Source organism: Salvelinus alpinus, chromosome 8, assembly GCF_045679555.1.
Source record: "Salvelinus alpinus chromosome 8, SLU_Salpinus.1, whole genome shotgun sequence".
NCBI classification, from domain to species: domain Eukaryota; kingdom Metazoa; phylum Chordata; class Actinopteri; order Salmoniformes; family Salmonidae; genus Salvelinus; species Salvelinus alpinus.
In genome coordinates this window covers 84,265,944-84,278,841 of record NC_092093.1, presented here as the reverse complement: position 1 = coordinate 84,278,841, position 12,898 = coordinate 84,265,944, and the positions used below count along the sequence as shown (strand labels likewise).

Here is a 12,898-nt window from a genome sequence, read left to right as displayed (position 1 = left end):
TCTGGAGTATCTTACTCCAAGATGAAAAGGCTCTGCTGAATTACACATACAAATTCTAGCCCCCTTCTCCACTCCCTCACTCTCTCCCTCCATCTCCCTCGCCTCTTTTTCCCTCTTTTTTTTTTCTCTTTACACAAAGCGCTTCAGCAATTGACATCACAAAAGAGCATATGATTTATTAGGCTCTGTTTGATAAAGCTAAACGGTGTTGCGGGTCCCACAGCTTAGTGAAATTGCCTTGTAAACAGGCCTTCTTTTCATGCACGCCTGCATTCTAATGTATGAGGTGTATATACCAGAAAGTGCTTGATAAGGGGACACTGTAGAGGGATTTTGAAGCCTGGCAAAATTGAGGAAAGTAGCTAAGTATTGATGGGATTCTGTGTATCTGGTGTCAGTGTGTTTATGTGCATGTGTGGCTATTATATGTGGGTGTAAATCCATAAAAGTCTAGAGTAATCTGAAAACATTTCCTTTAGTATGTAGTAGCTACACATCCTATACAAATAGTTCACATCAAATTGTGTGTGTTTGTATATCAGTGTGTTATACACTGTATAATTGGTATGTCAGTCTATACCTGTAAGCGCATGTGTACTGTAGAGTGTGCGTGTGTTTGCATGCCTGCGTGTGTGTGTGTATGCACTCTGTGCTCATCCCAGCCAGCCTCTGTGTCCCCATCCAGCGCATGTCTCCCTCCGCCCGTCTCCCTACTAAATCCATCTCGGTGGCGTTTTTACAGTATGTTGGCCGATAAGCTGGCAGGGTGAAAATTAATAACCTGCTAACGCGCCGCCGCCACTGCTATCACCACCTGTTTGTCCATTACGCCAACACTGCCTACCCATACGCTCAGCATGGAGATTATTGATTCATTACAAATTGCCATTAGATCATGACCATTAGTGTCGTCTCTAGCTCGGGCCCCTCTCTGTCAGCACGGGGCCCATGCATCACGACCGTCAGCGGGCCCCTGGTCATTTGTACGGGCTGGTGGGAGGGACGAGGGGGGACAGGGGAGCGTGTGCCAGCAGCACAGCAACACCGGGGCACTCCTATCACTCAGGAGATATCGAACGGCGCGGCGCAGACTGATCGCTTGCCACAGGAATTCCCTCACAGAGGCGGAAGGGAAAAAAGGAGAAGAGGAGCTAGGAGCGGGTTTCCGTGTTGTGATGGGGAAGGGAAGATCAATCTGAGGGAAACGAACATCCAATGCCCTCGATCCTACCTCCCCAATCGTTTCCTCTCTGAATTATTTTTTTTTATCACCAAAATTAAAACGTGTCAAGTTGAATTGAATGGAGGGCCTTTGTCGATACATAAAGTCAATTGGAGACAGAAATGAACGATTGCATTGGCTAACGTATTGATGTAGTTGTGAGAGCAGAGCAGGGCAGGAAAGTGCACTTGGCTGGCGAAGAGATGCCGGTTTTAGTGCACTTCTTTTGTCATAGGGGCAGTGTACGACACCCCTGGCTCCCACTGCATAGGGGGTTAGTTAAGTGCAATTGTTCTGAGACTTGAGGGCCCATGGGGGTCTTTCTCTTGAAGTAAGGTCAGACTTCATAGGATACTGTCTGTTTGGGGGTACATCCCCTCCTCTGATGGGAAGAAAGGGCTGTGACGGTGCCCTGGTCAGGGCCCCACTGGACTAATGTGTTGGGTTACTAACTGGCCAGGGGGAGGGGCTCCTGGCTGGGGATAATTCTGCCGTTGTCTGGGGACCGTCCTGTCTGGAGGTGCACGGCCAGTGACGCACTAGCAGTTCAAACAGGCATGCAGGCACACACACACAGATAGACACACACACTTTTCTCGGGGCGCCAGGTAGCCTCGAGGTTAGAGAGTTGGGCCAGTAACAGAAAGGTTGCTGGTTTGAATACCGGAACAGTTAGGGTAAAAATTGCTCCAGGGTTGCTGTGCAATGGTGACCCTGGCTGTGACCCCACTCCCTGTGGATGTCTCAAGGGGAGTTGGGATATGCAAGAAACACATTTCCACTAACAGGACAAATATAAACCGCCCCCCAAATTATTCTTATTCTATTACCCTCTCAATTCCTCTTCTCTTCTGCTCTTTCCCTCCACTTTTGAGGTTTTTAAATATAGAGATACTCTAACAACCGTTTGTTTCTCCTAGACATTTAAGACCTCTCAAACTCAAGTCTCTATTTATCCCTGTCTTTCTTTCCCGTTCCGCTCTCTCTCGCTCTGTTTTCCCTGTAAGGCAAATGTCTCTCTCCCCCATCTCTGTTCAGGAATGTAATAAGACGGGTTCCTTTTGTTCAGGATATTGTGTCTGTCTCCCTGGGTTTAAATTGCTCTCGGAAAGGCCATTCAGAGGCCACCACACTAACACTGTTGTCTTTGTGAGAGGGCCAGATGTTGACTTCTCCCCCGAGGATTCCATGTCTGCCTATTTTTTCTTCTCTTTTTCTTTAGCCCACTCTCATCCCCCTTCAACCATCCACTGCCACCACTTGTACCCCTTTTACTGGTCAGTGTGCAAGACAGAGAGAGTGGGAGAGAGAGAGGGAGTGAGAGTGACAGAGAGAAATCAGGGGAGAATGCATGCTCACTAGATACTGTATAATGCTTTACTGGAGTTGTAAAGACATGGCATTTGAAACAACCCAATCCCCTCACCTCCCTCTCCCCTTTCCCTCCCCTCCTCCCACCCCCCTAAGCCTCAGATTGGAAGTTGCCACGGCAGCACATCTGTCAGCAGGAGCCCCATGTGATTTGAAGTGACAGGGTTTTATTTGAAAACGCCTGTTCAGATCGGACACTGAGACTCACAAGTCTCCCATTTATTCCTCAGAGTACTAAATACAAATGGAAGAAAAGGAAATGGAGAGAGAGAATATGAAACAATGGGAACGGTAGAGAGAAAGAGGGAAAATGAGTGGTAAAAACAATGATGGATGAATCAATAGAATCCAAATCCAGATTGACCTGTGATTGACCTCTGTTAGTTTCCTCTCTCAGCACATTAACAATGACCACATCCACGGGGAGAAGAAGGAGTTCGTGTGTCGCTGGGAAGAGTGTTCACGGGAGAAGAAACCCTTCAAGGCCCAGTACATGCTGGTGGTCCACATGCGCAGGCACACCGGGGAGAAACCACACCGATGCACCGTAAGCACACTCCCACAACACTAGAGTCCTGCAAAATGTAAGGCCAGCCCTCCCTGAAATCAGAAATAACTTCCTCCTTTAGTAAATCCATTAGCTGCTCCTCTCTGTCACTCGCTCCCTGCTCACAGCTTGCTCTGCACGCGCTCTGCTCATGGCGCTCTGTGAGTATCCATAGAAATGGCTCGACTTGGGCTGCTCTGCTCAATGATGAGACAGTTACTTTTCACTCTAGACTCCGAAAAAACTCAAGGAACATGATTATTTTCTGTGAAATAATCTCTCCTGTGTTATTGTGATGAGGTTGAAGCCATGTTATGATCCTACTCAGATTTGACTGTACTGCACAGCAGAGCACGGTGATCAATTTAGTGATACCCGAGCCCTGCCCGTACCCTAGTTATTGAAAATGATGAAAAAACAGGCCCTACCCGGGCCCTAACCTGATGTTTAATGTTAGGGCCCGTCGGGCTCGGGTCGGGTAGTGGAGCTTAGATATAGGAATACATAAAGAGATAGTCGTTGTTAAATGGTTGTGATGATGGTGCATCCTTACATTTAATCAACAATCGGTCACATTACTGCATAGGTCAGTAATATTTTGAGGGTAATTGTTGTCTGCCAGGATGACGCAGAGCTGTGTTTGATGTGTGTGTTCTTCTTCTCCTCCTTCTTCTTCTTCTGTGCAGTTTGAGGGCTGTCCCAAGGCCTACTCTCGCCTGGAGAACCTGAAGACCCACCTGCGCTCCCACACGGGAGAAAAGCCGTACGTCTGTGAACACGAGGGCTGCAACAAGGCCTTCTCCAACGCCTCAGACAGAGCCAAGCACCAGAACCGCACACACTCCAACGAGGTACAAACACACATGTTCACTCACTCACGTGCACACACACATACAGTACATGTATGCACTCACGCAAATGCAGGGAAACATACGCGTGTGCACAAACACAAACACAGCTCAGCGACAGGTAATTTACCTATAACACTGACTGTCCATTGCTGGAGGCCTTTAGCGGCAGGTAGCCTAGCGGTTAAGAACGTTGGGACAGTAACCGAAAGGTCTCTCGTTAGAATCCCTGAGCTGACTAGGTGAAAAATCCGTCAATGTGCCCTTGAGCAAGGCACTTAACCCTAATTACTGCTGTAAATCGCTCTGGATTAAAGCGTCTGCTAAATGACTAAAATGTACAAATTTTGAAACAGAAGCACCCCCATCTCCTCTCCTTCCAGAACATTGAATTAAATAGAACAGTGTACTAATATAATGTTCTATACTAACAAAAGAATACAATATATTGTATTTCTATGTTCCAGAAACCCTACGTGTGTAAGATCCCGGGCTGCACCAAGCGCTACACAGACCCCAGCTCCCTACGCAAGCACGTCAAGACCGTGCACGGGCCCGAGGCGCACGTTACCAAGAAGCAGCGCGGCGACACCTACCCACGACCCCCTCCCCAGGAGGGGGAGAATGGACAGGGCCTGTCACCAGGGCAGCTGGGAGGGTACGCAGACCGAAGGGAGTACAACCACTCTACCTCGAAACAGGACGAATGTCTGCAGGTCAAGTCCATCAAGACAGAGAAACCCATGGTGAGCCCCTCTCTGAGGTCTAACACTGCATAATGGGATAACCATAGAAATAGAATTACTGCCGCTGGTCCACCAAACACGGATCGTTGAATTGAATGGGGATGCCCATTCTAGTAATTCTATTTCTATGGAGGTAACAGCCCAGCTCTATCTGAAATGTCACCCTAGCTTCTAACAACGCTCCATCTATTTTAACTTGAACTCTAACTGTGTCATGTACCGTGATGTTCACTTAAACCTGTGTACAGTACGTGTGTTTTGTGTGTAATCAAACCACTTACGAATAACCCTATAACGAATTCATGTTTTCTTCTGTCCAATTTTCCATGCATTACTCTTCCCTCTCTCTCTCTATGGACAGTGGGTAATCAGGTGAGATAGGTGTCCCTTCATGTTGCATTTGTAAAAAAATATATTAAAAAAACATATGTCTCTCACTCACCTTGTAATACCCATTCAGTAGCCTGTTGGCCGCTTTCCTTATCTCCTCTTTCCATGTGGCATCAGCATTTGTCTCATTAGTCATCTTTACAAAGCTGTCCATGGTCGTCGCCACTTGGGATCAAGAAATTCTCTTGATTATAATCATTTTCTTTATTTTGGAGAGTAATGTTTGCTCAAAGCAAGTTAAATGCCTTGGGGCAGAACTAACTGCATTTCCACCCATTTCCAATAATGTTTATGTGTAGAATGCCCAACAATGCCTAGGGCTCTATTGTGCAGCCAAATGCATTGGGTGGAACCGAGATGAGACTAGGCCCATTCAAACTACAAATTCTTGCTTTGCAATTTTGTATGATGGCAAAAAATTTATAATTTTTCTCTTCACTCAATTTGGGTAAATCAGAGAAAGCTCTTCCTTAGTCAGTCTCAAAATAATCCTTTGTCCACATGGTTTACAGAAGAAAAGACATTGGACAAACCCACAGCTCTAGGAGGGGAAAGATTGTCTTTGTTTAGACATATTGTAATGACAGTTGAACGCAAACCTCCGATGGTTCTGTGGCCTGTAGATTTGAAGGTGGTATTTGGACATGATCAGACGGAATGCATTAATATGATCAATCATTGTGTTATTGTTTACTCCTGTGGAAAGCATGTCCCAGGCAGCTGCGTCACATTTGCGTTTTGATCACATGGCTCAGACCTTTAATAAAATAAAATGGTCCTTAAAGTGATACTTCGGGATTTTGGCAAGGAGGCCCTTTATCTTCTTTCCCAGAGTCAGATGAACTCGTGGATACCATTTGTATGTCTCTGCGTGGAGGAAGTTGTAAACCAGCTCTAGCGCAATTGCTAACTAGCGTTAACGAAACTACCTCTGACTTCCTTCATACTGGAAACAGAGACATAAAAATCCCTTTAATGTGTCCCATAATAACTGAGCCCTCCTATTCTTCCCCTCCCGTCTTTTCTTTTCACCTCCCTCTTCCACCTGTTTTCATCTCTTACTTGATACTCGCACCCCTATTCCCCCCCCGGCAGACGTCTCAGCCAAGCCCTGGCGGTCAGTCTACATGCAGCAGTGACCAGTCCTCCATCAGCACCTATCCCAGCCGTGGAGTCCAACTTGCTTTGAGGGGAGGGGTGGGACTAGGACTGGGTGAGGGACTGGGAGAGTACGAGGAGCTGGAGGATGAGGAGGAGAAGGTGTTGGAGGAGTTAGAAGGGGGCTGTGGGGCCCCCATCATGGACTCCACTGTGTCCACAGCCACAGCGGCTACGTTGGCGCTGCAGGCGAGGAGAAGTGTGGGCCGACCCATGAGATGGATGGAGCACATGAAGATGGAGAGGCTGAAGCAGGTGAATGGAGGAGGAGCCCCCATGCCCAGGCTGGTCCCCCTGTCACCCACACCCAAGGGACCTGCCACGCTGCCCGCCATCCTGGGGAAGGGTAAGGACCCACCATGCTCATATCCACAACCCTATCTGGGTCTTCTGAGGCTATACACAAAGAAAAATAGTGTTTCGTTACAGGGACTTAGTAAGGGTGTGAGGTGTGTTTTACATGCTGTACTCCATGGGCATTCAATATCGCTATTAAACGTCCCTGGACACTGTAAAGGCGAATAGATATGTAGAATAATATTGACACTAGTATTGGGTTGTGAAAATAACTCAAAATGTCTCAGCAGATCTCAGTTTGATTACTTGGAATTTCCCCCTGGCAGATCGGACTTGAATACACAGGCGTAAAAAAATCTTTAAATTCTCTGTTCCACTGGAAATCACTTTCAAACCCATATCGTATCACGCCATATATCATATCAGTGATTAAAGCATGTAATAGAATTTCATGGCCAAACTGTGCCGGTTGTATTTGTGAGAAGGTTGCATCAGTCTGAGGGATCTCTCTTCACTTATATTGTGCTCATCTTTCTCTCTATCCCTGCTCTCTCTTTCTCGCCCTCTTTTTTTCTTTCCCCCCCCTCACACACCTCCACTACCCCTCCTTCTTTTTCTGTCTCCCCTCTCTCTCTCCCTCCCCTATCTTTCTCCTCCCCTCTTACTCCCTCCCTCTCTCTCACCCTCCTCAGATCCATACCTGGGCAGGTTATCCCAGCCGAAGCCTCCCCCTCGTCCCGAGCTGGGCAGCACAGAACTTACGGTGCTCAGCTTGCTCCACAGCATTGAGCGCGGTGACCGGCGGGACAGCTGTGACAGCGCCACCAGCTCGGCATACCTGAGCAGCAGCCGGCGCTCCTCGGGTATCTCGCCGTGCTTCTCGTCGCGGCGCTCCAGCCAGGCGTCCCAGAGCGAGGCAGCCAACACCCCTAGTCACCACTACCGCCACCACAACCTCAGCTCCACCGACTCCTACGACCCCATCTCTACCGACGCCTCACGCCGCTCCAGCGAGGCCAGCCAGTGCGGGGGAGGTGGTGGAGGAGGAGGGGTGTTTGTGGGTGGAGGGTGGGCGGGTGTCGGGGGAGGGACCAAGGGGATGCTCAACCTCACGCCTGCGCAGCACTACTACCTGAAGGCCAAGTACGCTGCTGCCACGGGCGGCCCACCCCCAACACCGCTGCCCAACATAGAGTGCATGAGTCTGAAGACCCGCATGGCCATGGTGGGCGAGGTCCAGGATGGCGCTGGAGGCAACTATGCGATGCCCCAGCTGGTCAGGTTGCGCCGCTGCAGCGACGGCAGCACCACCAACAGGTACGGGGGCCACGGTGGCTACCGAGACTACTGGCGTAGGGGCTTCTACCCCGGCGAGGGCCCAGGGAACGGCCCGGACCGGAGGGCCAGCGACCCCGTGCGGACCCACCCTCAGCAAGCACCGGAGTTCTTTGGGCTGCCCCATGTCCAGTGCTTCAGCAGCCTCAACAACATACACCCTCTGCCCCCTCTATCAGGCCTCCAGCACCCCACGGAAAAGGGCCGCAGCTTCAGTCTGCAGAACTACACGCGCTCCGACGTGAACCTACAGAGAGGGGGCCTGCTCTCCTCGCCCTGCCCCCCCAGCATCATGGAGAACACAGCCCTGGAGGCCCTGGCCATGGAGGAAGAGGGAGCCCTGCTGGGGGATGAGGACATGCTGCCTGACGACATGGTGCAGTACCTCCGCTCACAGGACAAGGCAGGCTCCTACAACAACCACCTGGAGAACCAGGTGGCTGGGGACAATGGCCATCTCCCAGGGGGGGAGTTACAGGACCAGGGCCCAGGGCTGAACCAGTGCTTCCACAGCCCCCAGCAGCACCAACAGCGGCAGGGACTGGAGAGAGAGAGCCCTAGTAAAGACGGCATGCCCATCCAGTGGAATGAGGTGAGCTCAGGGAGCGCTGAGAGGTCTCCACAGAGACAGCCCCAGGCCCAGTCCCAGCAGAGGTGTAGTCGATGGGCCGCCACAGAGCAACATCAAGGTCTGGCTGCCGGTTCGCCATTAGGGAGGTTTGGGAACATGGTAGTGCAGCCGCAACAACCTTTCGCCAGAGAGTTCCAGAACCAATGCTGTGCCCAGCCAGCCCAGTCCCAACCTCCATGCGGGGTAAAGTTAGAGGTGACCACCCACTCCTGCATGGAGATGAGAGGGAATGACCACAACCCCACACACACCTTTGGCCGCCCTGACTTCTCCCAGATCACCCTGGGGCCTCTGCCCCAGGGCTACGGCCAGCAGAAGTATCATAACCAGACCCAGAACCACAGAACCTCCAGGCAGATCGGAGAAAACCTGCTCCTCAGCCGGGCCTCCATGGACAGCCTCTCCCCGGCACTCCACCACCAACTCCTGGCCGCCCCCGCCCCCCGCCTACAGCAGGCCAACAGTAGGCACCCGGCCAGACCACAGCAATACCTGAATCTCCAACCGAGCACCACCAACGGTAGCCATGTCAACCTTACCCATCAGAACATTTCCCAGCAGCAGCAGAGTCTGAGCAACCAAGGCAGCCACTGCTCCCTGGCCCGTCAGGTGTCCGGGCTGAAGCTGGAGGTTCCTGACCAGGGCTACCTGGACCAGGGCTTCAGCGACCAGGCTGTGTGCTTTGACCCGGTGGAGACCAAGGCCAAGTCCTTCCCTCCCCTAGAGGAGCAGTGTCTGCTGGAAACCATGACCGAGCAGGTGGGTCTAGGCGTGGACTCCTCGGTCCCGGCCTGCCTACTATCTCCGGGTGCCGACCAGGTGACCAGTACGGTGGACAGTGGCGTGGGCGGCTCAGCCAACGTGCTAGACGACGTGGTGACGCTGGACTTCGGCGCCATGCTGGATAATGTGGGGTTGGGCTACGACCAGCGTAGTCTGGTATCGGGGGTTATCAGCCCCTCCATCTTCCAAGGCCTGTCCAGGACCTCGTCCCGCCTCACCACTCCCCGGGCCTCCGCCACCTTCCACAGCACCGCGGGCATGGTGCCTTCCAACCTCAGCAACATGGCCATCGGGGACATGAGCTCCTTCCTCACCACCCTCGCCGAGGAGAGCAAGTTCCTGGCCATCATGCAGTAACTAACTCCGTCCTTCCTTCGCTCCATCCCTCCCTCCCCTGTCTAAAAGGAAATAAAGGAAAACCCTGATGCATGTAAAGAACTGAAAGAGGAAAAAAGATGGCAACACTTATGACAAAGCGACAAATTATCACAGTTTATTATACTTACCTAAAGTGTTTCCCGAAACAGATTTGTTGCCAAACAGATTTATTTTGTAAAAGTGTCATCCCCTCTCTTCTGAGGCAGGGGATGTGTCAAAAAAAGTATATATAGGTATATTCAATTTCTGTAATGAAGGCTATTTTTGGAAGCCCTTCCCTTTGTATTACTATATGATGGTGAGCGAGTGAGGCCTCTGATGGCATCTCTGGTCTTGTCCCTTTGAAACATTATCCTGTGTATCGTCGCTGTTTTTTTTGCTGTACACTGTTGGTATAAATGCATGTTGTATTCAAGGTCAAACACAAACACTGTCTTCATAAGTACGTAGACTAGCCCACGTGCTAAGTATCTAATCCTATTGGATGTACCATTTACCATTATGGTCCAACAATATAAATCCTTATGTCATAAGAGGGTCAAAGGTCAAATATTAGCTGAAAAGGGCCCTGGTTGTTATCTTTCTATATTTACTTGTTATAGAAAGATTCAGTATGTTACTTTTGAGAATATGTAAATGTTAGTGTTTCAGTGCTTCTACCAAGTCTTACCAAGTGGGTGTGTTTGACAGAGTATTACGATAATATTCAAAGTCTTTGAATTACAAGCACCAAAACGTAGCCCTTTAGTTCATACTCCAAATGGATTGATTTACAATGTCTGTAATGGTACTCACAGGTGTATATATAACAATGTGGTTTTTTTCCTTCTAATTTTCTTTGTGAAAATCCAATTTTTGTTTCGAGGTGCTTTCTGTAGAAAACAAGCATTTGTGGACAGTATGGGACATATTCTTTTTACTTTTTTTATACAACAGATCATCCATTAATTCTAAGCGTAGCACATGATCACTGTTTAAAAAAAAAAAAGGGTACCATTTGTCTTCTGTTTTTTATCCACCATTGTATTTGACCATTTTAGAATTGTGATCCTTTTTTTGTCTGATAGACATTTATAGTGGATCATCCATATTCTATTCTCCAAAAGAGTACAATACAATATGTCCTGCCACTATGGAGTGCAGTGACCCTTTCAACAGTGTTAGTATCACCTTGCAATCCCACATGACAGTGTACAGTATTTTAAATAGTTTCCTTAATCTTCAGTGACAAAGTAATGAGGTACAGAATTGTTTTGATGTTTTTTGGTACTTTTTGTCTTTTTGTAGCTGTGCGTCGATGTGTTGTTTTGTTTTGGAAGAAGTAAAAACTCATTCCCTCGTGAAAGGACCAGAGTGAATGGCCATGAGGTATGTGCCTTAATAATAAAACCTGCCTGTCGGAAAATAAAAAGATCACTGCCAATCTTCCATTGTTAATTCTGAAAAGATACACATGTTAAGTGTCTTGTGAGACCTGTAAAAATCACATAAACATTTATATTTAAAAACGGATTATCGAAAAGATTGAAATGTGTGAAATGCATTAACGTTCATTTTTGTTAATCTTTTTTTCTTTCTACTATTGCCTTTTTTTATACCTGTAAATACATTACTCTTTCTGTAGGGTTAGCTCAGATATGAGGATGAGGCAGCGGGGTCAATAAAGAAATGACTCTTAAAAGCAGGGATTCCCAGACCAGGCAGATTTGGCTCTAAGTGGTGAAGAGCCACTTTGCTCTTTTATAACTGACCACAAATGTTTGTATGGTTTTAATAAAAAAAGGAAATTATATTTCAAGTCTTCTGTCTTGCTGGTTTGGATACAATGAAACACAGACTCAGATGGATGTGAACCGATCTTCCATAGGTTACATAGATTTGTTGGATTTAAAGTCATCAACCCACCACGACAAACAAGTAAACGAGAGAATGATCCATTAACTGCGAACGTCACTGCCAACTCTGCATAAGACAAACTGCATTACTAAGCATTAATAATAAAGTCACTGTCCTTGTAATGGGATTAAATCACTAAACAATCTCTGTCTAAACCTCAGGCTATCAGGTTGAGAGCTTCTGTACTCTCAAATCAAATCTTGTTCCAACATATTGGGTCAAAATCAATTTTATTTTATTTTAAAGAGGATAAATTAGACACACATTAAAAGGAAATGCAACTTCTGTTGGACCTCACTGGTTGTCTGTACCAACCTCCATGCACCCTCAATTCTTACACATTGAATTATGGATAATCGAATAGTCTGTGCTTTTGTTGCCCCCTTCTGATCATCAGTAAGAATTGCATTTAAATTCTACACCAACAGTCATGCACTTCAGACCACAAGCCAGTGCCTATTCACAAACATAAAAATAGATGTATTACCTTCGGGTTTGTCCAAAAATATTGTCATATCTTCTCCTCATTTGGCTTTTAAATGCATATATAAGCAAATGTAGAAATACTTTGGGTAACGCTTCATTTTAAGGGGTCCTTTATACATTCTAATTACCAGTGATGTACATAAACCCTGGATTGTGTATATATTTTTGTAGTGGGGACAGTAACATTAATCATCTACATTTGATTTGACTTTATGGACAATTTTTTAAGATATAATTTTTTATTTTTAGCTCACATAATAAAATGTAAACATACTGTATTCATGACATAACATAATAAAAAATAAAAAAACATTACTTAAAAAAGTGTCAAAAACGAGTATAGACATTAATAAATGCATTTCTATAGCTTCCAAAATGTGTTTTACAATGGCGGGGGGGTGCCAAGATGAAGGCACAGTGGTTTCAACACAGTGCCCCCTATCAGTCATTTAGTGTATATACACTACCGGTGAAACGTTTTAGAACGCCTACTCATTAAAAGAAAAATCTTTATTTTGACTTTTCTACATTGTAGAAGACATCAAAACTATGGGATCATGTAGTAACCAAAAAAGATTTAAAAAATGTTTTGTTCAAATAGCCACCCTTTGCCTTGATGACAGCTTTGCACACTCTTAGCATTCTCTCACCTGGAATGCTTTTCCAACCGTCTTGAAGGAGATCCCACATATGCTGAGCACTTGTTGGCTGCTTTTTGGTTGAAACCAAAAATCTCCCATTTGGACAAATTTCCACTGGTCTAATGTCAATTGCTTGTGTTTCTTGGCCCAAGCAAGTCTCTTTTTTATT

At 47.2% G+C, this 12,898-nt stretch overlaps 1 protein-coding gene across 3 annotated transcripts in view; it reads left to right on the top strand.

Moving 5' to 3' along the window:
* Positions 1 to 11,498, top strand: part of LOC139583787 (transcriptional activator GLI3-like) — a 178,805-nt gene extending 167,307 nt beyond the window's left edge. For all 3 annotated transcript variants that reach the window (XM_071415242.1, XM_071415243.1, XM_071415241.1), the window contains exons 11-15: positions 2,991 to 3,140; positions 3,827 to 3,991; positions 4,456 to 4,734; positions 6,220 to 6,628; positions 7,272 to 11,498. In XM_071415242.1, the coding sequence (XP_071271343.1) occupies positions 2,991 to 3,140; positions 3,827 to 3,991; positions 4,456 to 4,734; positions 6,220 to 6,628; positions 7,272 to 9,685 (3,417 nt within the window). In that variant the 3' untranslated portion in view covers positions 9,686 to 11,498. The remainder of the gene's footprint in view (positions 1 to 2,990; positions 3,141 to 3,826; positions 3,992 to 4,455; positions 4,735 to 6,219; positions 6,629 to 7,271) is intronic.
* Positions 11,499 to 12,898: the final 1,400 nt, after the last annotated feature.